Consider the following 23,843-nt stretch of genomic DNA (forward strand, 5'->3'; position numbering starts at 1 on the left):
TGCTACAATTGGATCTCTGGATTAATGATGGAGGTGACGGTCAGACCAGGGGACAACATCACTCTCTACTGTGACTGCAAATTAACAACTGGAGAACTGATAGTGTGGTACAGAAACTGCTCTCATGAGAACCAGCCTTCTCTTGTCCTTAAATTAGAACGTGGTTCTTTAAAGATCACCCATGATGCTTATGATCTACTGAAGATTTTACCTCCTTTTCAATTTGTGAGAAACTATTCCTCTGCATCCTATGACCTGCTGATCATGAACATCACTGATTCTGATGAGGGGCTCTACTACTGTGGAACTGAAAAAGTCAAGGTGGAGGAAAAGAAATACATTACACACAGAAATATTTACAGATATGGCAACATCACAACAAGGATCATAGTCAGTAAGTATCCCAGTCTGAGTGTCTTAGTGTCTAAAACATCTATGTGGTTTCAGTGAATTTGTCATTTGACTGCATAAGCATCATGCTGTAAGAAAATGTGTCCAGATATTGTGCAGTCATATTAATGATCACAAAGGTGAAGTCTACCGTCCAGCAGCACACATAAACATGAAACATATACTGTATATGAGGATTATGAGCATCAACAATCAGCACTCTATTGTCAAATAGTATATAATGGTTTTTATGCATAATTCCTTCCAAATCTGAAATCTCATGTACCAGAAGTATTAAAAGTCATCCATAAATGTGTACCCAAGATTTTCTTTCAGAAAGATGGCCGCACGGAGCCGCACTGAGTAACACCAACTAAGGTCGTCAATAGTCCCACTAAAATGTGATCTCAATACGCTCCCTTTACGAGCAGAACTTTGAGAACAACCTGCAGAAGGAGACTATAAACTTAAGAGCTGATAAAGCTAGTGAAGTTTGGCGTACTTCTAACATTTTTTGAACGCACGTGGCAAGAGCTGGTTGGAATAATGCCGACAGAACAAGGACAGCCAGACTCTAAGAGATCTAGAGACCTGCTGTCTTCAAGCGATCCCGATGAAAGCTTCACATTTACTGCAGGAGATCGGGAAATGCTGCACAGCATTTTTAAACAACTCAAAAAGCTCGACGTACTGGATGAATTGAAAACTGATGTGGCAGAACTAAAAAAGTCAGTGGATTTTGCCCACAACACCATGGAGCAGATTGAAAAGGTCAATAAAACACTAAAAGAAGACGTTGGGAAACTAAAACAAACAGCAGAGGTCCTGACGAGTGAAAACAAGAAACTGAAAGCAGCTGTACTGGATTTACAGTGCAGATCCATGAGAGACAACCTGCTAATCATGGGAATACAAGAGCAGCCTCACGAGACTTACCAGGCTGCGGAGACACTCGTCCGATGCTTTTTGAGGAACCATCTGGGGTTTTCCGAGGAGGACGCAAAAGCCATACAGATTGAGAGAGCACACAGACTAGGACGGCGTCTCACAGGTAAATCCAGACCAATTGTGATCAAATTTGCAAATTCTAAGCAAGTCGACCACATTCTTTCCTTGAGCAAAATGTTGAAAGGCTCTCCCTTCGTTATTACCAAGCAATATCCAAAGGAAGTTGTGGTAAAAAGACGCGAACTGTTCCCTGTAATGATCTCGCTTAAAGAGCAAGGACAAAAAGTTCGTCTGGTAATGGATAAATTATATGTTAACGGCGAGCTGTTTAATCAAAACAAAGTCGCTGACAAGTGACGTCACAACCATCGGCGACGTCTCTGTTTCCGCGCCGCAGCAGCGAGGATTGAGAGAAAGAAAGGGAGGAAGAAAAAAAAAAAAAAAGGACAACGAGGAGGACAGAGGGAAAAAAGAAAAACAGTGCCTAGGATTATTTTTTTTTCTCTTTTGAAAGGAGGAAAAGACATGAACTAATAAGAAAAAGAAGACAAGATTTTTTTTTTTTTTTTTTCCCTTCGCCTGTTTATTGGATATTTTTGCCTTTTCATGTGAAGAAAATTATGGGAGCTAGAAAGAAATTGATTTACTTTGTTTCCTTTTGATTAAAAGGTGAAAATAATCTCCCAAGTCTACACTTTATCAATTTTTGTGCTTATTTCCCCACATTTCTGGAGCTAATGAAATTTTTTATTCTTTTTTTTTTTTGGGACGGACACCACGTAGAATGATGAACTTTTTAGGTTATAAGTTCTTTTTTGTCTTACTTGAGGGGTGCATGTTTATGTGTGTGTGTATGAATGTAGGTATGTCATGCAAGTACTTAGTATGGGATTTAAAAAATGAGAATAATAAAGGTAATTATGAGTTTAAAACAAACAATATATTTTTTTAAATGGCACATGGTATAGAGATCTCAACATATAATTGCAATGGGCTGGCAAGCTGTACCAAAAGACAAGAAGTATTTACGTGGCTTAAAGATAAATCTGATATAAAAATTTTTTGTCTGCAAGAAACCCATTCAACACCTGAAAAAGAAGCACTCTGGAGGTCGGAATGGGATGGTGAAATTTACTTTAGCCACGGAGTCAGTAACAGCAGAGGAGTTATGATTATGCTTAAAAAAGATCTGCCTTACACTATTCATAATTTACTATCAGATTCAGAAGGCAGATGGATAATCATGGACCTAACTATTGATAATTTGAACATACAGTTAATCAACTTATATGGCCCTAATGATGATAATGCAGTTTTTTTTTGAAAATATTTTCAATCAAGTTAATACAGAGAAATCACATGTCATCATAACAGGAGATTTTAATACTGTTCTGAACATAAAAATGGACAGAGCCGGTACAACTACTATTAATAACCACCCACAAGCTTTAATTGAAATAGAAGAGTCGAAAGCATCATTAGATTTAGTGGATATATGGAGGTTTCGGAACCCAGGGTCCATAAGATATTCCTGGCGTAGAGGGAAGCAGGCTAGCCGACTTGATTATTTCCTTATATCCTTTTCTTTGGTTTCAAAAATAACAAAATCTTATATTGGTGAAAAACTGAGATCGGATCACTCTATAGTATGCCTCAAAATAATAACATCAGAATACCCACGAGGAAAAGGATACTGGAAATTTAATAAATCTCTCCTGAATAACCCAGAATTTATTGATAATACAAAACAGTTCATAAATGAATTCTTCCAGATAAATGAAAAAACAGCCAATCCTCATATCGTTTGGGACGCATTTAAGTGTGCCTTTAGAGGACACTGTATAAAAAAATCATCAATTAAAAAAAAAGAAACTACACAAAAAGAAAATGGTCTAATTAAAGAAATTAAAGAACTAAATGAGGAAATAGACAAAGCTTATTCACAGGAGCTCTCTGAAATATTAGAACAAAAACAAGATGAGCTAGAGAACATATACTATGAACGTGCCATAGGCCAAATAACCCAATCTAAGGCTGTATGGATGGAACGGGGGGAAAAATGTACTTTACAGTTTTTAAGACTACAGCAAAGAAATATAGCTAAAAAAAATATAACCAGCTTAACTACACCAAACAGTACTATTATAAACCCTCAAGAGATTTTAAATATGGAAGTGGAATATTTTCAAAAACTATTTTCGCAGGAAAACACAGAATCCTGCAACTACAATATTTTTCCTCCCGAGTCCAATAGGTACGAACTTACAACAGAACTACAGCAATCTTGTGAGGGAGATTTAACGGAAGATGAAATCCTCGAGGCTGTTAGATCTTTCTCTCCGGGTAAAGCTAGTGGTTTGGATGGTATTCCGATAGAGGTATATTCCACCTTCTTCAATGAACTCAAAACTTATCTTTTAGCTTCATTTAATTACTCTTATGTCAATGGTTTTCTGTCAGAAACACAAAAACAAGGTGTCATTTCGCTGCTGTTGAAACAAAATTCTGATGGCCAATATAAAGACCCAACAAAAATGGAAAATTGGAGGCCCTTAACATTACTTTGCTGTGATAACCGCATACTTGCTAAATGTATAGCTTCACGTATAAAAAAGGTTATAGGCAATATCATAAATCATGAGCAGGTAGGATTTAGCAAAGGTAGATTCATTGGTGAAAATATTAGACACATCATCGATTTAATAGAAGATTGTCAAACATATAATAAACCTGGTATTCTGTTTATCTCAGATTTGGAAAAGGCTTTTGACAAAGTAAACTGGAATTTTATTTACAATACACTTAAGTTTTTTAATTTTGGGAAAAATATTATAAGATGGGTACAGACTTTTTATAATCAACCAACCAGTAAAATACTAAATTATGGATATTTATCGGACAGTATTGCACTATCTAGAGGAGTCCGGCAGGGGTGTGCTCTATCACCTTATTTATTTATTTTATGTATGGAAATATTGGCCATCAGAATCAGAAATAATGTAGCAATAAAAGGTCTGCAATTGCACAATAGAGAATGTAAACTCACAATGTATGCCGATGATGTAACTTTCTTTTTACAACCAGAAGAAGAATCTCTCAATGAGCTAATTAAGGAATTGAATATATTCTCAATTCATTCAGGGCTAAAGCCAAACTACGAGAAATGTGCAATTATGAGACTAGGAAATATTCTTGGAACAGACTATCAGTTAAAATCTGCAGCACCAGTGAAATGGACAGACAATGATGTTAAAATTCTGGGTATACATATATTTAATAATTTAAAAGACACGGTAAAATTCAATTATGAAAATAGAATGAAGAAAGTGGAGAAACTATTACTTCCATGGAGAGGAATTCCTTTATCCTTAATGGGTAAAGTTACATTAATAAACTCTTTAGTCATTCCACAATTTGTGCATTTAATGATTACAATCCCTTCCCCAGAGAAATCATTTCTAAAACTTTTTGAACAAAAAATGTTTAAATTTATCTGGAACAATAAACCAGATAAGATTAAACGACAATACGTGTACAATTCACTAGAAAATGGGGACTCAATTTAAAAAATCTAGAGATGATGAATGAATCTCTGAAAGCCTCATGGATAAAAAAAATCTATCTTAATCCAAACTGGATATCTAGCCTTGGATTAACAAATAAATATGAATTTTTCAAAAGTAAACTATTTATCTATTTTCAGTTAAAAAATACCCATATTGATTATATATTACAAAACAACCTTGATGGCATATCCACATTCTTCAAAGATGCATTGAAATCATGGCTAAATTTCCAATACTATCCTCCAGACGGCGTTTATGAGTTTCAAAATCAATTATTATGGATGAATTCTAATATATTAATAAATGGTCAACCTATCCTGTGGAATACATGTTTACAAGCCGGAGTTATGTTTATCAATGATCTTATTAATACTTCTGGTGAAATGTTCTCATATTCAGAGTTTTGTAGTAGATTTGGAGTTTGTGTCAAACAATTCCAGTATAATCAATTATTATCTGCAATACCAATTAAATGGAAACAAGCGATAAAAGGAAAAATTAAGTTATTAGTATGTAAACCACAGAGTAGGTGCAATGCATGGCAAACGAGGAATATAAACAAAAAGATATACATGTTTTATTTACATACATCTGGGACAGCCTTTTTCCCCCATAGAATCTGCAGGAAATGGGAAGATGAATTCAACCTCCCTATTCTTTGGAAACACTATTTTAGGAATATATATGTTAGTGCTATAGACACTTACTCAAGGATGTTTCAACTAAAGATATTTTATAGAATTATAGCAACTAATAAGCATCTTAAATTATGTAACATCACAGGAAACTCGTGGTGCAGATTCTGTGGGGTTGAAGAGGAAGATTTAATGCATCTGTTTTACTTTTGCCCATATGTGGCCCAATTTTGGATGGCTGTTCAGAAATGGTTGTTTGAATTCAAAATTAAAATAGACATTTGTCCCATTAACGTGATGTTTGGAGAGTTTGAGAACTTTCAAATCAATGTAGTGAATACAATATATTTTGTGGGAAAAATCTTAATTTTAAGTGGAAATCAAAGGAAGATCTATGTATAACTAGATTTAAAAATAAATTACACCAAAAATTCACACTTGAAAAAGTCATAGCGGCAAATCTAGGCAAATTATGCACTCACAAAAAAAAATGGGAAAAAATATTCTGGGACATACTCTGAATAATTTTGGATTCAAATAAGAGACTAAAAACAACCATTTTCTTTTCATTTGCTGGGTACAAATTTATTATAAAACGTACTGTGTATGATTAATTTTGGGTTAAAAAGGGAAAAAAGAAGAAAGGAAAGAAAAAAAAAAAAAACTTAAATAAATTAAAGCTGTGTATGTATAAAAAATGAAATATACGAATTTAGATATGTATAAGGAACTTGCATGATGAGAAGAGATTATGTCAAATCTTTGGTATATATGTAGGTATGAATGTACGAGTGTTTGAATGTTTTTTTTTTTTCTTTTTGTTTTTTTTTTTGGGTGGCTCTAGTGTACCAAGAGTGCACAGTGTATGGTTTAGGTGTTGGTATATATGGAAATTTGTATGTAATATTTTCTTTGTAATCTTTGTATGTTGTTACATACATTAATAAAAAAAAAAAAAAAAAGATTTTCTTTATGCATTTTTATGCACATCAGTTTTTTTGGATGATATTACCTTTGAGACAGCAAGATCAAACAGGGTTAAAGGATGCAGAATGATGAAAGGAGCTCAAAAACTACTATTAACTATTTAACAAGAGACTCAATTCAAGTGAGAATGGATATTTCTCTGAGGGCAATTCTGAAATGGGGCAAAAGTTTTGGGATTTTTTTTTGCTTTATCAAAACTCCCGAGCTCGGTCACTGACAGAAATGTTGGCATTGCACATTTCTGTAAATTTCAAAGATAGAACTTTTGCACATTTCATATGTCTCACATTAACTTTTATAAGGTAATGTAGTATGAAGGTTGACTTTGTTATATGAAAGAGGAGTGGATAGTGAGGGTACCTGCCAGCTGCAGCTACAGACCACTGTTTGTAACCACTGAACAACAAAACTGGCTGTTTTTTTAGGGAGTCATTGCTGTGTTTACCGCTGCTTTTTAGCAACCCAAATGGAGGTGTTTTTAGCAACCTGTTGCTGTTTTTCCATTAGATAGTGTCACGGAAAGCATTGCTTTTTCACTAAGACATTGCTTCATTTCCTGCTAAGATTGCAGCATGAGAAGTGTTTGTTTTTTTACTGAGATGTTGCTGCTTTTAAAGTGGAGACTGTTCCCCAAAAACCCAGATATTTCACACCAAAATGTGATTTTTTTTTTGGCCCAAACATAACCACACATTATCCACAGGGTTGTTGAAGTGTAAAGTTTCAGTGTATCTGCTATAAAATTATGTGCACATGTAACCATATACATGTATACATGGTTTGTTCTACTGACATCAAAATTTAATGAAGCTAATCGACGACTTTGTTTTAGATTCGGACTCCAGTGAACCTCATGTCCATGAGACTCCCCCAGACTGTGGTATGTGTTGGACGCTGCTGTTCTCTCTGTGTCCAGCTTGTGCAGTCCTCTCCTCTCTTCTCTCCTCTCTTCTGGTTTATCACCTCTGTCACAAAAAAGGTAACTACTGTATATACTGCACTGTACTATGTCACGGTTTAAGCTCAATGTTAAGGTGTACCATTCTGTAGTGATGTTGTATTGATTTCTGCAGCTAAAGAAACTCCAGCTGATCAGCAAAGAGATCAAACGAGACTGAATGAGGTAGGTCTAACTGCAAGATGTAATGAAGAGTGGCATTAAGCCTGTGAACAATCACAACACTAAACAACTGTTACATTTTAGGATGAAGATGTGTGTTATGCTGCAGTGGAAATCCGTCAGGCCTCACACAGACCAAAGAAGAGGAACACCCAGAGTTCTGACTTCAGCACCTATTCTGCCATCAATACTTCTAGGATGTAGAGAGCCAAAGAAATGATGACTGCCACTGTCACTTATCCTTCACATGTAAAGCTAAGCAGTTGTTATGTTGTTTTGTTACTACAGACCAAGCCAAAGCGCTGCAGCTCTGTAGAAGTATATTACAGTTTATTTCAGAATGTACGTCCTGTCAGTGACCACATCCTAACCTTGTGAGATCAGATGAGGTTTTCTCTGGCTGCACAGTGCATGAATGTGATTTGCTCACAGACAGATGCACAGTGTGGTTTCATGCACAGATACCACGGTCAGTGGGGTTGTACTAAAATAAGCTGTTCATCTATGCCCTCCTATCTGAATAACATCTTGTGGCATTGTTGGATTGATGAATATTACAAATTGTTACTTACTTTTTCAATATGTGCATATCATCTGTCACTGTCAATATTCAAAAACAATGAGCTGAGAGATTCTATGAGCTGATGATGATTGCAAACCCTATGGACCAGATGATATTGAGCTGTAGAAAGTCTCACTGTGTACCAAACTGTTAACTTTCATATGAAAATACATGATGTTTTCAGTCCAAAGCACAGAAATAAACCATATTTCATCTCTCATTGAAAACCTTTTTCTTACACTAAACAGTTTATGCATGGTGAGTGGAGTGAATAAAAAAATACAGAGCAACAGTGGTTCCTGAGCAGATCACACCTTACTGTATATGTGTGCATGTGCATGATCTCAGCACACACGTTGCACACACTCGGAATTTTTCCCAGATAAAAAATAAATGGCACATTTGGTTTTTATATGTTCCCACCGTGAGGGTTTTACAGCCAAAGCATCATCTCACCTCCTCAGGCAGATATCTGCTGAGGTGAAATGTGATGACATACTGAAAGTCAAGGTAAGGGTGCAGTTGGGTTTGATGAAACCCAACCAGATCAAGGAGGTTAAAGGGATAGTTTAGGATTTCTGAAGTGGGGCTATATGAGATACTTAAGTAAAGTCTGTGTAGAAGCTGGCTGTCTGCATGCTCCCAATGTGCAGAAACAGTTGGTCTATCAGTCTAAGTGGACACTACATTTAGTATTTTCAACACTTTACCTCGCCGTCTCACAGCCTTTTCCTTTGGCACTACTTTTCTCATCCGCGGCCGGTCAGCTGTTTGGGTCAGAAAGTGCTATTAGCGGCTGCTATGCAATCCGACTGAAAATAAATTTCATGTTGGAAACACTGTCAAAACAGCATCCAGTAAGACAGATATTGCATTTTTTAGGTAGGCCTTTTTAAGGTGGCTAAAATACGTTTTGATATCAACCTCTCTATACTGAGCTGTGGGGTACACAGTTTCTGCAAACGAGTGCGCCAAGCAATTTCCCCTCAATGCACTGAGACCAAAGAAGAAGAACACCCAGAGTTCTGACTTCAGCACCTATTCTGCAATCAATACTGCCAGGATGTAGAGAGCCAAAAAAATGATGACTGCCACTGTCACTTATCCTTCACATGTAAAGCTAAGCAGTTGTTTTGTTGTTGCTGTTGTCGTTTGTTTTCTGGAGTTGAAAAGCAATGATGTTTCTGTAAGAGTTGATATTAAACTCTATTTCTAATGTCCTTAAACAACTTGTTGGTGATTACAATTTAGCTTCAGGTTTTTGACTGAAATCTTTTTTGTGGCATTTCATAATGTCCTCGTAACAAGACACAAAAGCTATTTTCAGACAATTTCCTATTTTTATCTCAAGTTAGCCATCATCCCCCATATTCCCCACACCAGTGGTCTGAAGTAAGCTTTACAGGAAACCCACAGTGACAAACAGCCCCTCACACCACTGCAGAGCTCAACATGCACACAGACTGAAGCTACCGACTAGTGGCCTGTTGTAGGTGTTGTTAAAACTGAGTTTAATTTGAGAACATGCTGAAATTTATTGGAAGAAAAAAGGTGGGATGTTACTGAGGTATCTAACTACAGGCCGAGCCAAAGCTCTGCAGCTCTGCAGAAGTATAGTTTATTTCAGAATATGAAATATGAATATATAACAAATTGTTACCTACTTTTTCAATATGTGCATATCATCTGTCACTGTCAATATTTAAAACCTGAACACATGCACATCCTGTACATGATGAGGTCTATTTTAATTAATTTTGTTTTTGTGTGTCTGTTAATTTATCTTATTAGTACTATTATTTTGTGTTTATTCATTGAATTGTATTTACTCTTTGTTAGTATGGTTTGTTACTGTTATTTTTGTTTTGCAGTTGTTTTTCCATTGTTTAATTCGACTTTAACTTTTGTCTGGCCTTAGCTCAGCATTATTGTTTGGCTCTTATTGTTATGTTGCCTCTGCAAGAAACCCTCATTGCTTCTGCTTTGCGCTTCTCTGTGTGCATAACAGTCCTGTCTATTCTTTTCCTTTCCCTCCTTCCCTTTACATGTACATACTGGGCCAATAAACACCATTCCTCTTAAGATATTAATATTAAAAGTTTGCCCAGCCTGTTCTTATTTGAAGTGGTCAAATACCTCTGCTTTTGCGGTGCTTTTGCAGTGCTTTTGTGGTGCTTTTGGTGTGAGATCACAACGCACATGATGAATACAGAAAAAAAATCCAAAATGGAACACAAGTGACCAGACAAGAAACGGAGCAGGGAACAACATCATAAACATGGGATGAACACAAACAAACTGACAAAGAACAAGGGAGAAAGACACAGCTATATACACAAAAAAAATCACAAGAACAAGACACAGCTGGAGTAGATGGACACAGGCAGAGGCAGGGAAACAGGGATTGGCTGACAAAAAGGATGTGGCAGGAAATACACGGGTGGAGCAACATGACTAATATGGAATATTTTAGTGTATAGTGTGCAGAGAAGACTCTGGAAACACGGAAAGACTGACTGAAACAAAAAAAAGGCAGGAAGCACAACAAGACATGATACATGAGGAGACTGACTTTCAAAATAAAACAGAAAATAAACAACATACTAAAAAAGAAGAGTGAGGAGGACCCAGTTAACTGTCATGATTCTATTAAAAGTAATTAATGAAATGAAATTATATTGACAAGTTTAAGGATATGCATAAGAATATGGATTGGTGTAATAACATGGAAAGTTGTGATGTACTGTAGACATAGCATGGTATCACTTCCTAAGTAATTCCCTTGACGTGCTCGAGAAAAAAAACGCTCCATTAAAGAGGTAAGAACAGAGAACTCAACCTTGAAGAGAAAAAAAACCTGCTAAAAGATTACATACGAAACAAAGTGCCAGATATTTTGTAATAACTACAAAAACCTGAGAATTGCAAAGAACGATATGATAGGAGCAAGAAGCTTTACTTTCTGACAAAGAAAATCATGAAAACGATTCACAAAGGTTGGTGGCAACCCTGAAGTCAAGTTTTTCACAACCACAGCAAATGATTTACTTCAGAAACTTCCAGTTAACACAGTAATCTATGGGGAACATCATCTGAGAAGTACTGTATGGCAAGTCTTAAGGGATCAGGGAAGAGCAGCTCCTTCCAAATATCTCTAAGGCTGAGCCCAGTCACCCTACAGAGGAATCTAATTTCGACAGCTAATATCCCTTCTTTTGGTCACTACCCAAAGCTGATGAGCATAGGTGAGGGTTGGGATGTAGATGGACCGGTAAATTGAGAGCTCTGGCCTCTGGCTCAGCTACCTCTTTACCAGGACAGTCTGGCGCAGCGCCTGCATCACTGCAGATGCTGTGCCAACAAGCTATCTATCTCATGCTCCATATTACCCTCACTCGTGAATAGGACCCGGACATACTTAAACTCCTTTGCTTGGTACAGCTACTCTTTCCCAACCCAGAAGGGGCAATTCATTTTCCAGCAGAAAACCATAGCCTCAGATTTGGAGGTGCGGACTTTCATCCCGACCGCCTCACACTTGGCTGCAGACCACCCCAGTGCATGCCGAGGCCAACAAAACCACATCATCTGCTAAGAGCAGAGATTCTGCGGTCCCCAAACCAGACCGCGCCTTCAGATCCTGTTGATGAATGTCACAAACAGAATCAATAATAAAGGGCAACCCTGGCAGAGGGTCAACGCCCACTGAAAACGTGTTTGACTTTGTGTCGAGTATGAGGACACAGCTCTCACATTGGTTACATAAAGACCAGATGGTTTGTAGCAGAGACCCCGGTACCCCATGTTCCCGCAGTACCCCTGCAATCCTCCCCATAGGACGCAATCTATGCTTTCCACAAGTCCACAAAACACATGTAGACTGGATGGGCATACTTTCACTAACCTTTCAGCAGCCCTGCAAGGGGAAAGAGCTCATCTGCTGTTTTACAACCAGGAAGGAATCTGCACAGCTCCTCCTGAATCTTAGATTCGACAGTTGGTAGGAGCCTCCTTTTCAGCACTGTGGAATACACAAGTGTATTAAATGTGCATATGGATTTCCATTGTTTTAATGTCAGGTGTATTTGCCAACGAAAGCGTTTGATACATTGACCATATGAGGTACACTCAAATATTCATTTATCTTTAGCAATTTATGACTTATGTCTGTTCAATGACTAAAATGTGAAACCCATGTCAGCCCAATTCAGGTTTATTTCTTTGCTCCCTTTATTGGGCCATCTCTTCATCAACGCAAACTCGTCTTCACTTTTTCTGCTCTCACTGTGTCAGTCTAGCCCTCTTTTAGCTTTCAAAATGGCCACTTGCCAGAGATAAATGTGTCAAGTCTTCTGTCAGAACCTCAGACAACAAGACCACTCCACAGTGTACTAACACGCCCTTTGTCTTATGCCCACACAGCCTCTAATACCTTTGTGCGTACAAACACAGATGACAGCCAGCCAATCACAAACTACATTTCCTTTAATGGAAAAGTCTGCGCAGGTCATGATATCTGGCAGTGTGATCTGTTTCATCTTCTTTCAACAGCAGGTCATCATCACAAATGGAGGGGCCAAAGGTTTTTCTCATTCTCCTGGGTAAATGTTCATAATTCTTTCCTTTAGATTTTTTTTTATTGACTCTTTTTTATACTGAATTCATAGTATCATCTCAGCATTGTTGTATTGAGCAGTAACCTGCATTTAGTGTCATGTGAAACACTGTTTTTACCCATCAAATTTAAATTTCCTTTTTCGATTGTTTCAGGAGTTTTCGCTTTCAGCTATGATTCAGTTTTTGGATCAGTGTTGGAAGTGACAGTCAGATATGGAGACAGCACCACTCTCCACTGTGACTGCAAAGTATCATCTGGAGTCTACATCGTGTGGTACAGGAACTGCTCTCATGAGAACCAGCCTTCTCTAGCCATTCCGATAAAACTCCCTTGGAGCATGGTCAACACTGACGAGGATTTGAAGATTTTCCCTCGTTTTCAATTTGTGAGAAACTTTTCTTCTGAAACCTATGACCTGATGATCATGGACGTCACTGATTCTGATGAGGGTCTCTACTACTGTGGAACTGAACAGACCAAGGTGGAAAAGGAGAGACTAACATCTGTTTTTACAAGAACTATTTACAGATATGGCAGCATCACAAAAATGATCGTAGTCAGTAAGTATCGTGATCTGAATGTCTTTATGCCTAAAATACCTTTGTGCTTTCAGTGTACGTAATTTAATCTAATCTTTAATCCATTTTGTCTAAACATTTATATTCATGATCAAAAAGGCGAACCATCATGGGTCTACCATTTGAAAGTGCACACACAACATTAACTGCAGGTGAAGATTATGTTTGTTATCGACTCACAATCTGTTCTAAAATGGTGTACAACACTTTTTACAAGCAATTCTAGTAAAAAGTAAGTGTGAGTGAGTTTTTGGATGATTTTACAGGATAAACAGGGTTAAAGGCTGCAGGTAATGACGGAAGGAGCTCAAAATCCTATAAACATTATTTTAAAAGACATTATTCTAATGAAAATGGTTATTTATTTAAAGGCAACTCTGAAATGGGGTTAAAATTAACAAAAATCTGTCAACCATACTGGATCGAAACTGAGCATGGGTCTTAGCGGTCACCCAGTGACCATAAGACAATGCTGGCAGTGTGCATTTGGGCAAACCATTAATAGATTATACTTAAACATTTGATACGTCTCTTATCAGTATTTCTAATGTGACATAGTATATGAGCTAACTTTGTGAAGGTGAAAGGTATGATTGATGGCATGATGCCTGCCAAGCTGCAAACTACTGTTCACAACCGCTAAACAACAGTTTTTTTGTTGCAAGACTTCGCTGTGTTTCCAGCTGCTTTTTAGCTGCTTTTTAGCCCCCCATTGAAGGAGGTTCACTGAAACTTATCGTTGATTTTGCAGTTGGGATTGCATCAAGAAAAGCATTTTGTTTGTTTGTTTGTTTGTTTTACCAACACATTGCTTCATTTCCTGCTGAGCTTGTGGCTGCGAGAGAGACACATAAGCTTTGCAGCAGGGATTGTGCCCCAAAAATCAGCTGTTTTAGCACATGTTCCCATGTGTTATTGAAACGAAAAGCTTCAAAATCCATAATAACATGCAACTGTACCTTATCCATGGTTTGCAGAAACGTACAATGCCCTTTTGTTTTCTGGCGAATGGGTTAAAAGTTCCACTGAATTTCATTCAAATCACAGCATTTATATTCTTGGGGTGCTTGGTTCCTGTGGTCGTGGAACTCCCTTCACACTCATATCCACAAACGTGTTTTTTTTTTTTTAAATCAGAGTTGAACACAACTTTGTTTTAGATTCAGGCTCCAGTGAACCTCATGTCCATGACACTCCCCCAGACTGTGGTGTGTGTTGGACGCTGCTGTTCTCTCTGTGTCCAGCTTGTGCAGTCCTCTCCTCTCTCCTCTCCTCTCTTCTGGTTTATCACCTCTGTCACAAAAAAGGTAACTACTGTTTATCTCACTGTTTAAGCTGAAGTTGTTTCAGTATACTCCGGCCTGTTCTAATGATGTTGTTTTCATCTTTGCAGCTAAAGAACCTAAAGTCGATCAGCGAAGACCTCAAACAAGACTGAATCAGGTGGGTGTAATGGGAAAAGATAATAAATTGTGGCTTTTATTTGGTATATAATCACAGTTCTAAAACAAAAAATGCCAAATTTTAGGATGAAGATGTGTGTTATGCTGCAGTGGAAATCCATCAGGCCTCACAGAGACCAAAGAAGAAGAACACCCAGAGTTCTGACTTCAGCACCTATTCTGCCATCAATACTTCTAGGATGTAGAGAGCCAAAAAAACAAGTGAAGAAACATAATGAACTGTATAAAGATGATTCCTAAAATGACTTGTATAATTTATTCAAGGGGACTCATGTAATCATTCTGTCAGTTACCTTCTACATTTAAAGCTGAGCAACAATAGTTAGCTGTGACTTATATGTCACTTTTATGCATAAAATACCTGTTTGTTTTTTTTAAAAGGTGGAAAGCAATTATGTTTTTTTTGAGTTGATACTAAACTCTATTTCTGATGTCCCTACATCACTTGTAATTAATCAAAAAAAAAAAAAACTCCAGATAAAAAACGTGTTTGTTGTTGAGCGCAATTCATCTTCAGGTTCGCATTTTTGATTGAAATCGATGTGTATCATTTTATAATGGTTGTGATGATTGTGTCTCTTTAACAAGACACAGATACTACTTTCAGACAATTTCCTGTTGTTATCACAAGTTAGCCATCATCCCCCATCTACCCCTCACCAGTGGCCTGAAGTAAGCTTTACAGGAAACCCACAGTGACAAACAGCCCCTCATACCACTGCAGAGCTCAACATGCAGACTAAAGTTGCAGAGTTTAATCTAAGAAAATGTTATTCTAAAAGAAAAAAGGTGGATGTCATTGTGAGAGAGTGGATGTCTAACTAAGTAAGGCCAAAGCTCTGCAGCCACCTCAACTTCCTTTAGAAATACAGCTTATTTCAGAACCTATGTCATTTCAGAGTATTAGTGACCAAATCCTAACTTTGTAAGATTAAATGAAGTCTGCTGTGGTTGCACTGTGTGCGTGTGTGTGTGTGTGTGTGTGTGTGTGTGTGTGTGTGTGTGTGTGTGTGTGCGCACGCACACACATGTGTGCGTGTGTGAGATTTGTTTGCAGACAAGTACAGAACATAGTTTCAAACAAATATACCATGGTCAGTGGGATCATTCTCTAGACATAATGTTTGTCTACATTCCTATGTCTGAAAAACATCTGTTGGCATTTTTGATCGATAATTGTTAAATATTGTTACATATTTATTTCTCAGTCTGAACATCATAGGGTTTTTAAGCTTTGAACTTTCACACATTTTTAACAATCCTAGCAAGGGATTTAACATAGAAACTCTCTGTAAATACAGGGACCTATGGGGAACCTCAGGTGAAAAAGTATTTCAAATCCAAAGGGATTGGGGAGGAGCTGTTCTCTTTTACCCAAAAAAACAATTAGGACATTCACTAAAATGCTCAAGGGATACAAACAAAGCCATTGGCTTGGATGATATCCCAGCTATGTAAGAGATGCTTGCCACACACATTCATATATATTTCAATGTTCTAATCAAAAGTCCCCAAAGGAAAAGGAAAGTTACTGCTTTATATTAAAAAAGGTTGAGAAAAAGGAACTACAGGTCTGTGTCTATATTAAGTTAAAATCAACTGAGACTTGCATGATTTATTTAACCAACATCATTAAATAGGAAATTGACAGTGGCTAGTATTGTGGAATAGTAATGCCCAAAGGGTAAAAAGCATTCAACACAGTGAATCATCAGATATGGATGTTTAAATTAAAGGTTTTAATAGGGAGGCCTTGAAATGGATATAACTGTATCTTTCCAAATGATAGATGTAGAAAGTCTCAAAAACCTTGCCTGTGGTGTTCCTCAGGGAAGCATAATTGGTCTGTTATTGTTTTATTGTACATAAATGACGAGGGGGTAGCATGTTATTGTCCTTTATTTTTGTATGAAGATGATGCAACTTTGTTCATAAATGAAAAGTGCTTAGAAATAGTTAGAAAATCACTTGGTAAAGAGCTCTCAAACATAAGCAGTTTCTCATATGACGACAAGTTATCCTTGCACTTATTTGTTGGACCATGTGAGCTCAGCCTCCCTCTTTCATTCCTTAATCCCCTCTTGAAAAGGTTGACATTTGCACATAACCCTGCTTATTTCTTTCATAATGTGTAAAAGTAGCTGTGCTTCTTCTTCCAACCAAAAATGTGAGTTTTCCTGCATGTATTTCTACCAGAGCCTTGCAAACTTTTTGCAAGTTGGTTTTGTGTATAATGTATCCATGACAACACACAGAGCCAACTGTAAATAGACAAGAAGCCATGTGTTGCAAATTGCAATAACAACTCCAACTAAGACGCATATCCAAATTGGCTCTATGCAGTCAATGTCTATGTAATGTTATTAAAACCCCTAAAAATACCGATATATCCCACGTCCTAATTTGGAAAAAGGTCAACTTCTGAATATTTAAACGGAATATGCTGATTACATGACCCTCACCAAATTCTGAATTCTGTTGCATTTCATATTACTGGAGAATATTAGGGTGCATGTAACTGTGGCCAATGACTTGCAGACATTACTTTTTGCTGTGGGCCAAGCCCCCTGGAAGTGCACCAGGCGCTGATGCAAAATTTACATTGTAGACAAAAGTGGAATTACACCATCCGGTTCAGTCACATGATACATACTGGCCCAGAAAGACTCATCCCTATTGACTTAAATCGGGAAAGAAACATCTGTAAAACAGTTAATTTTTTGTGAGTGTCAAAACACCCGCAAAACAAGTTCTATCACTACCTAGATTTAAACTATCCAGTTTGATAACATTTGGAAAGTCTAAAAGAGAAGCGAGAATACATTTTTTAGACCATCATTCAAACTAGTGAGGTGCTGATCCGGAAGTCGGTCACTCAGCCAGCGGATGTTACCCGCTGAGGCACACTCTGCCGCACTCAGCTGCTGTGAGTCTCGAGGTACGCATGCTCTATGGGCCAGTAGATCCGGGTATTTTACACGATTGTAAATCCAGAAAAATAGCTTTTTCTGTTTCATGCACCAATGGGCAGCTCTCATAGGAATAAATGACGCACCGACCCCATGACTGTATGCAGACATCCCTATAATGCATTCATGCATCTCACAGTCTGTGACAGCTTAGTGTCTAGTTCTCTTTTATCTTTCAAAATGGCGACTTGCCAGTGGTATTTGTACACTGTACAAACACGCCTTAGTCTTATGCCCACACAGCCTCTAACACCTTTGTGCATACAAACACAGAAGACAACCCACCAACCACAAAGTACATTTCCTTTAATGGAGAAGTCTGCACAGGTCATGATATCTGGGAGTGAGATCTGTTTAATTGTCTTTCAGCAGCAGGTCATCATCACACATGGAGGGGCCAAAGGTTTTTCTCACCATTCTCCTAGGTAAATTTTCTTATTCTTTTCTATTGAGCACTGAGATGTTTTACTGACTCTTTTTTTATACTGAATTCATAATACCATCTCAGCATTGTTGTATTGAGCAGCAACCTGCATTTAGTGTAATGTGAAACGCTGTTTCACCCATCAAATTTAAATTTCCTTTTTCGATTGTTTCAGGAGTTTTCGCTTTCAGCTATGATTCAGTTTTTGGATCAGTGTTGGAAGTGACAGTCAGATATGGAGACAGCACCACTCTCCACTGTGACTGCAAAGTATCATCTGGAGTCTACATCGTGTGGTACAGGAACTGCTCTCATGAGAACCAGCCTTCTCTAGCCATTCCGATAAAACTCCCTTGGAGCATGGTCAACACTGACGAGGATTTGAAGATTTTCCCTCGTTTTCAATTTGTGAGAAACTTTTCTTCTGAAACCTATGACCTGATGATCATGGACGTCACTGACTCTGATGAGGGTCTCTACTACTGTGGAACTGAACAGACCAAGGTGGAAAAGGAGAGACTAACATCTGTTTTTACAAGAACTATTTACAGATATGGCAGCATCACAAAAATGATCGTAGTCAGTAAGTATCGTGATCTGAATGTCTTTATGCCTAAAATACCTTTGTGCTTTCAGTAAATGTAATTTATTGCCTAAATTATATTAATTCAGTAGGAAAATCTACCATGATATTCCACACTAATAACAATAACCATAAAGGTGACCCTTAGTGAGGTCTACCATACTACAGTGCACATGCAACATTTACTGAAGGTGAAGATTATGTACTTCTTTAACTCACAATCTTTGAAATGGTGTAAAGCACTTTTTACAAGTAATTCTGCCCACATCTGGGACTGCATCTTAAGTGTTAAAAGTCATCCATTAATTTGAACCCTCATACATTTTTATGCCAAGTGAGTTTTTGGATGATTTTACAGCATCAAACAGGGTTCAAGGCTGCTGTAAATGATGGCAGGAGCTCGAAATCCTATAAACCAAAGATATTATTTTAATAAAAATGGATATTTATTAACTAAGCAACTCTGAAAAGGTGCCAAAGTTAACACAAATCAGGCGGGGTCGACACTGATCATGAGGTTTGGCTGATCAAATAGTAAAGTCCGTGTTAACTTCCCAGCCCAGTCACCATGAGGAAAATGTTAGCATTGTGCATTTCTGCAAACCACTACTTCATTATATTTACACACTTGATATGTCTCCGGTCAATATTTCTAAATTGGCATGGTATATGAGCTGACTTTGTTATATGGAGGAGGAAGGTACAATCAATGGTGTGATGCCTGCCAAGCTGCTAACCACTGTTCACAATCACTAAACAACAAAAGTGGTTGTTTTTCAAAGAGGAAATTCTGTGTTTCCAGCTGCTATTTAGCCCCCAAATGGAGGTGTTTTTCTGCGATACATCACTGATTTTCCAGTGGAAATAGTGCCAAGTAAAGAAGTGTCTTTTTTTTAACCAAGACATTGCTGCATTTTCTGATGGGACTATGGCCCCAGAGACACATATTCCCAAAGTGTTATTGAAATGAAAAGTTTCATTGCATCTAAGACATAATAACGTGCAAATGTAACTTATCCATGGTTTGCAAAAACATACAATGCCAACACTTTTTTTATGGGAAAAAGGGTAAAAAAAAATCTTCCAATGAATGAATTTAATTCTAATCACAAAGTTTATATTCTTATGTTCTTGGTCCCTGGCGTTATGGAACTCGATGTCTGGTCAAGTTCCATGACGTTTTGGTGACATCACAGTTTAATTCAACTTAATCTTTCATTCAGACTCCAGTGAGTTTCCATACCATGAGCTGCCACCAGAGAGTGGTGTGTGCTGCACACTGCTGTTCTCTCTGTGTCCAGCTTTTGCACTTCTCTCCTCTCTGCTGGTTTTTGACCATGGACAGAAAAAAGGTAACTTTATCTCACTGTTTAAGTTATGCTTAATAATTTTAGAAATACCCTTAATTATTAATCTACAAACTAATTTAAAGAAACCAATGTGCAGATAATCCTGTTTTTTTCCATATATCATGAGTTGGATGTGCCTTGCTGTGGTGATGCTGTGATGATTTCTACAGCTTCAGAACCTTAAGTTGCAGAATGAGCTCATATATTAATGGAAAATAAAGTTTTACAAAGTCTTTAGCAACCGCTTATACTATTCAGGTTTTTTTGGGGGGGCAGGAGCAGATCACAGCTGATAGTGGGAGAGAGGCAGGGCACATCTTCAACAGGTTACCAGACTATCACAGGGATGACTCATAGAGACAGACAACCATCATGCTCTTATACACACCCACAGGGGTCATTTCAGACAGCCCCTCCAGGATTTAGGGATGTTGTGATCGCAACAGTTAACACAAATTCAGACATTCTCCAGCAATTTGGCGTGACCTTGCAATTTTGTCCAATCTATATAAGTGACCACCCTGCCACACTTCATGGAATGGCAGTAAAAGTTTACTGTCTGCACTGACCTGAGTACCCTAATATCAAACTTGTTTCCATCTATTCCACTTCATTTCAAGTAAATAGTAGTCTTTTCAAAAGACTGGCATGGGTAATTTTGTGAAGGTGCTGCTGTGTGCAGTCATGTGCTCCTATATCATGATGCTGTATTCTTTTACACAGATGATGAATCTCAAGTTCAACAGGAAAGAGCTGACACCAGAGGCAGAGTAAGACACAATCATGTCAGGACTTTTTTACTCTTCATATCTCTTCATCTGCATTATAATGATTTTAATGATTCTTTGAGTCAAATGTCACTTTGTCTCCCAGGATGAAGATGTGTTTTTAACACGGGTCCTTTACTTGGCTCAGGAGGGATAAATGCACCAGAGGGCAGTGTTGTGCATGAACGTGCTAAAAGAGTGGTGAAATGCTGAAAAATATGCATGCACGCAGACACAACACAACACGACACGACACCAGCTGTTCTAATATAATTCAGACAACACATCAACCAGTACTGCTGAAGACAGTTCACAGGGATATTGGAAGGACTAAAAAAAACAAGTAAGTACAGATTCACATAGAAAAATATCCCAAGTTTACAGGCAAACTGTGCCAGGTCTGAAAAACATGTATGAACATCATGCATATGAACAACACATTTGTAAGGCATATCGAGTTGAAGCATCTAAGATGCCTTGCAAGTAAATGATGATCACAAGAAATCATTACCAAAGGGTAAGATTATGATTCAACAGCTGCAAAGTTCCTCCAGCGAGGTCAAACTCCTGGGTCTTTTTTCCCGCCATTATTACTTTTTTCATAACACATCTTTCCACTATAGGGACAGTAATGATGCCAGTAATGGAACATTGGCAGAATATGAGTTTTATATCTAATGTTTTTAACTTACAGTGCAGTATAATTTTACTGAACCTCTTTTTTCGCTTTCTGCACTTACGCTACATTTTTTAAGTGGTAAAACATGTACTCACATTGTTGTTTTTTCTTGGTGTTTTGGGGAATTTTTTTGCCTTTTCATGGAAGTCTCTGTCTGTCATTCTTTTGTAGTATAGCTACAGTAATTCACATAGTTTTGGAAGTGGACAATCGCAATGATTGGGGGATGAGTAGAGGAGGTTCTACTTAAAAGGAATAGCTTGGATCAGCTCATTAAAAGAATGAATGAACATAAACTTGTTCACTTTTTGGGGACTATATGCAAATGTACTGTATCATAAATAATGCCTTTCTTTCCTCCAATATTTTCATTTTTTTAATCATGATTTAAATATGTTTTTAACTATTTGTGAAACAATTTGGAAGCTGGAAAAGAGCTCTATAAATAAAGCTATATTTTAATCATGATTGTTATCGTGTGTCCATTCCTGATTTCAAACAATTTGCTTGTTTCAATTTCAAGTCCCCCTTCAGCCTATATATCCTTTATTAGAAGCATTTGTGCAGTGCACATATCAATTATATCAAAGTCAATTATTTTATAAAATAATAGTCAAAAGGTAATTGTGTTTTATGCAAATATCACACAAAACTTTCAACTGCTAAAAATATTTCTTGGTTTATGTATTATTTATGATCTGGATGATCCTGTTACCCAATTTTCTATAAGCTGCAGCAAAATAAAGAGTTGACAACTTAGACAACCTCCACCATCATGCACTGTAGCCCATTTGATCAGTAAGATTCACAGGAAACACAAACTGACAAACAGCCCTGCACACGACCACAGAGCTCAACATGCAGATAGACTGAAGATGTGGACCAGTAGCCAAACTTACTGCTGTTGTTATTTAGACAACAGCACATGCAGAGTAATATACACATTCATTTGGAGTCACTTTTTACATTAAAGTTGTAGGCCATTAAACCAAAACAATGAGCTGAGAGATTCTATGAGCTGATGATGATTGCAAACCTTATGGACCAGATGATACTGAGCTGTAGAAAGTCTCACTGTGTACCAAACTGTTCACTTTCATATGAAAATACATGATGCTTTTGGTTCAAAGCACAGAAATAAACCACATTTCATTTCTCATTCAGACACAATGTACATAAATGATAAACATACGTCTCTTCTAATGTCTTACAGGGGAAAAAACAGTCTCTCTTATTAACTTATTAACTCTAATTAGACATTTCTGTCTTTGTTGATTTGTTTTTCACTCATAATTACACTTTCAGTTTTACCCTTTTTAAACAAACAAGTAAAAGAAAATGCCTGAATAAAGCCAAAAATCAATGTGGCTATATGCTGCCAGGACCCCCTCTTTATGTGGTCTGAGCCATCGGATCTCAAGACGCATTGAGGACACATTTGTTGCATTCACACCTGTAGCTAGAACTGTCCACAAGAGATCCCAGTCACCCAGGATTCACATTAATATCAGGTGTAAACAGGGTTGATGAATTCACAAGTTTAAGACTTACTTCGCTGGTTTCTGGCTTTGAGAGCAGCTCATGCTTACAAATATTGCTTAAAATTTCCTAGGCTTGGGCACCCAGTGCCTCAGTGGATAGAGCGAGCACCCCATGTATAGAGGCTGTGTCCTCGCTGCAGCGGCCATGGGTTTCACTCCGGCGTCGGCCCTTTGCTGCATGTCATCCCCTCTCTCTCTCTCTCCCCCTTTCACACTTGTGCTGTCCTATCAATTGAAAGCAAAAACGCCCAAAAAAACAGATTTAAAAAAAATAAATAATGTCCTAGGCCATGGAAATGACTTATAGGAATAGTTTAACTATAGGAATAATAAATTTCGGTGGTGTTCCTTTTTAAGGAGAAGAGGTTTACCAGAGGGTCTAAAATGGGATAAAGACAGTATATCAGTATTTTATCTTAATATTTACAGCCGCTGTGCCATTGTCCAAAAAAATGTTCAAACCAACATTAGGTCTGCTTCAGTGAGTAGTTTAATTTAATGAACCTGTTTAATCTTTCCATTAAAACCATCACTTAGTGTCACACCAATAGAAGACAACCACAAAAAAAATGTTCCATTCAACTGGCCAATCACATCATACATTTCCTTTGATGGTAAAGTGTGCAAGTTGTGCTATCCGGTAGTGAGACTTGTTTCATTGTCT

At 37.5% G+C, this 23,843-nt stretch overlaps 3 protein-coding genes across 4 annotated transcripts; all 3 read left to right on the forward strand.

The window, feature by feature from the left end:
• Positions 1-8,406, forward strand: LOC148189877 (uncharacterized). Its single transcript, XM_088075448.1, has 4 exons — positions 1-394; positions 7,359-7,505; positions 7,600-7,649; positions 7,731-8,406. The coding sequence occupies exons 1-4, from the start codon at positions 25-27 to the stop codon at positions 7,848-7,850; spliced, it is 687 nt and encodes a 228-aa protein (XP_087931574.1). The 5' UTR covers positions 1-24; the 3' UTR covers positions 7,851-8,406.
• A 4,351-nt stretch (positions 8,407-12,757) lies between these two features.
• LOC148189878 (uncharacterized) lies at positions 12,758-16,927 on the forward strand. The gene is made up of 5 exons (XM_088075258.1): positions 12,758-12,809; positions 12,979-13,386; positions 14,565-14,711; positions 14,798-14,847; positions 14,933-16,927. The coding sequence occupies exons 1-5, from the start codon at positions 12,776-12,778 to the stop codon at positions 15,050-15,052; spliced, it is 759 nt and encodes a 252-aa protein (XP_087931384.1). The 5' UTR covers positions 12,758-12,775; the 3' UTR covers positions 15,053-16,927.
• A 1,220-nt stretch (positions 16,928-18,147) lies between these two features.
• On the forward strand, positions 18,148-22,084 carry LOC148189879 (uncharacterized). 2 transcript variants are annotated; one of them, XM_088075260.1, is made up of 5 exons: positions 18,148-18,261; positions 18,436-18,843; positions 20,067-20,195; positions 20,916-20,962; positions 21,066-22,084. In XM_088075260.1, the coding sequence occupies exons 1-5, from the start codon at positions 18,225-18,227 to the stop codon at positions 21,114-21,116; spliced, it is 672 nt and encodes a 223-aa protein (XP_087931386.1). In that variant the 5' UTR covers positions 18,148-18,224; the 3' UTR covers positions 21,117-22,084. The 2 variants fall into 2 exon arrangements, with proteins under 2 accessions (XP_087931386.1, XP_087931385.1); XM_088075259.1 differs by having other exon boundaries at positions 20,916-22,084.
• The last annotated feature ends 1,759 nt before the right edge of the window (positions 22,085-23,843 follow it).

This window comes from Plectropomus leopardus, chromosome 3 (assembly GCF_026936395.1).
Source record: "Plectropomus leopardus strain MGB_pleo_1.0 chromosome 3, ASM2693639v1, whole genome shotgun sequence".
In the NCBI taxonomy this organism is placed as follows: domain Eukaryota; kingdom Metazoa; phylum Chordata; class Actinopteri; order Perciformes; family Serranidae; genus Plectropomus; species Plectropomus leopardus.

What these genes read in the sequence shown, in the direction of transcription:
- LOC148189877 (XM_088075448.1), top strand. Translation starts at nt 25, where the DNA reads ATGATGGAGGTGACGGTCAGACCAGGGGACAACATCACTCTCTACTGT. An exon ending in TCACCTCTGTCACAAAAAAG is followed by an intron (nt 7,506 to 7,599) that starts GTAACTACTGTA and finishes TGATTTCTGCAG; the next exon opens with CTAAAGAAACTCCAGCTGAT. An exon ending in ATCAAACGAGACTGAATGAG is followed by an intron (nt 7,650 to 7,730) that starts GTAGGTCTAACT and finishes GTTACATTTTAG; the next exon opens with GATGAAGATGTGTGTTATGC.
- LOC148189878 (XM_088075258.1), top strand. Translation starts at nt 12,776, where the DNA reads ATGGAGGGGCCAAAGGTTTTTCTCATTCTCCTGG. An exon ending in GGTTTTTCTCATTCTCCTGG is followed by an intron (nt 12,810 to 12,978) that starts GTAAATGTTCAT and finishes CGATTGTTTCAG; the next exon opens with GAGTTTTCGCTTTCAGCTAT. An exon ending in CACAAAAATGATCGTAGTCA is followed by an intron (nt 13,387 to 14,564) that starts GTAAGTATCGTG and finishes ACTTTGTTTTAG; the next exon opens with ATTCAGGCTCCAGTGAACCT.
- LOC148189879 (XM_088075259.1), top strand. Translation starts at nt 18,225, where the DNA reads ATGGAGGGGCCAAAGGTTTTTCTCACCATTCTCCTAG. An exon ending in TTTTCTCACCATTCTCCTAG is followed by an intron (nt 18,262 to 18,435) that starts GTAAATTTTCTT and finishes CGATTGTTTCAG; the next exon opens with GAGTTTTCGCTTTCAGCTAT. An exon ending in TGACCATGGACAGAAAAAAG is followed by an intron (nt 20,196 to 20,915) that starts GTAACTTTATCT and finishes TCTTTTACACAG; the next exon opens with ATGATGAATCTCAAGTTCAA.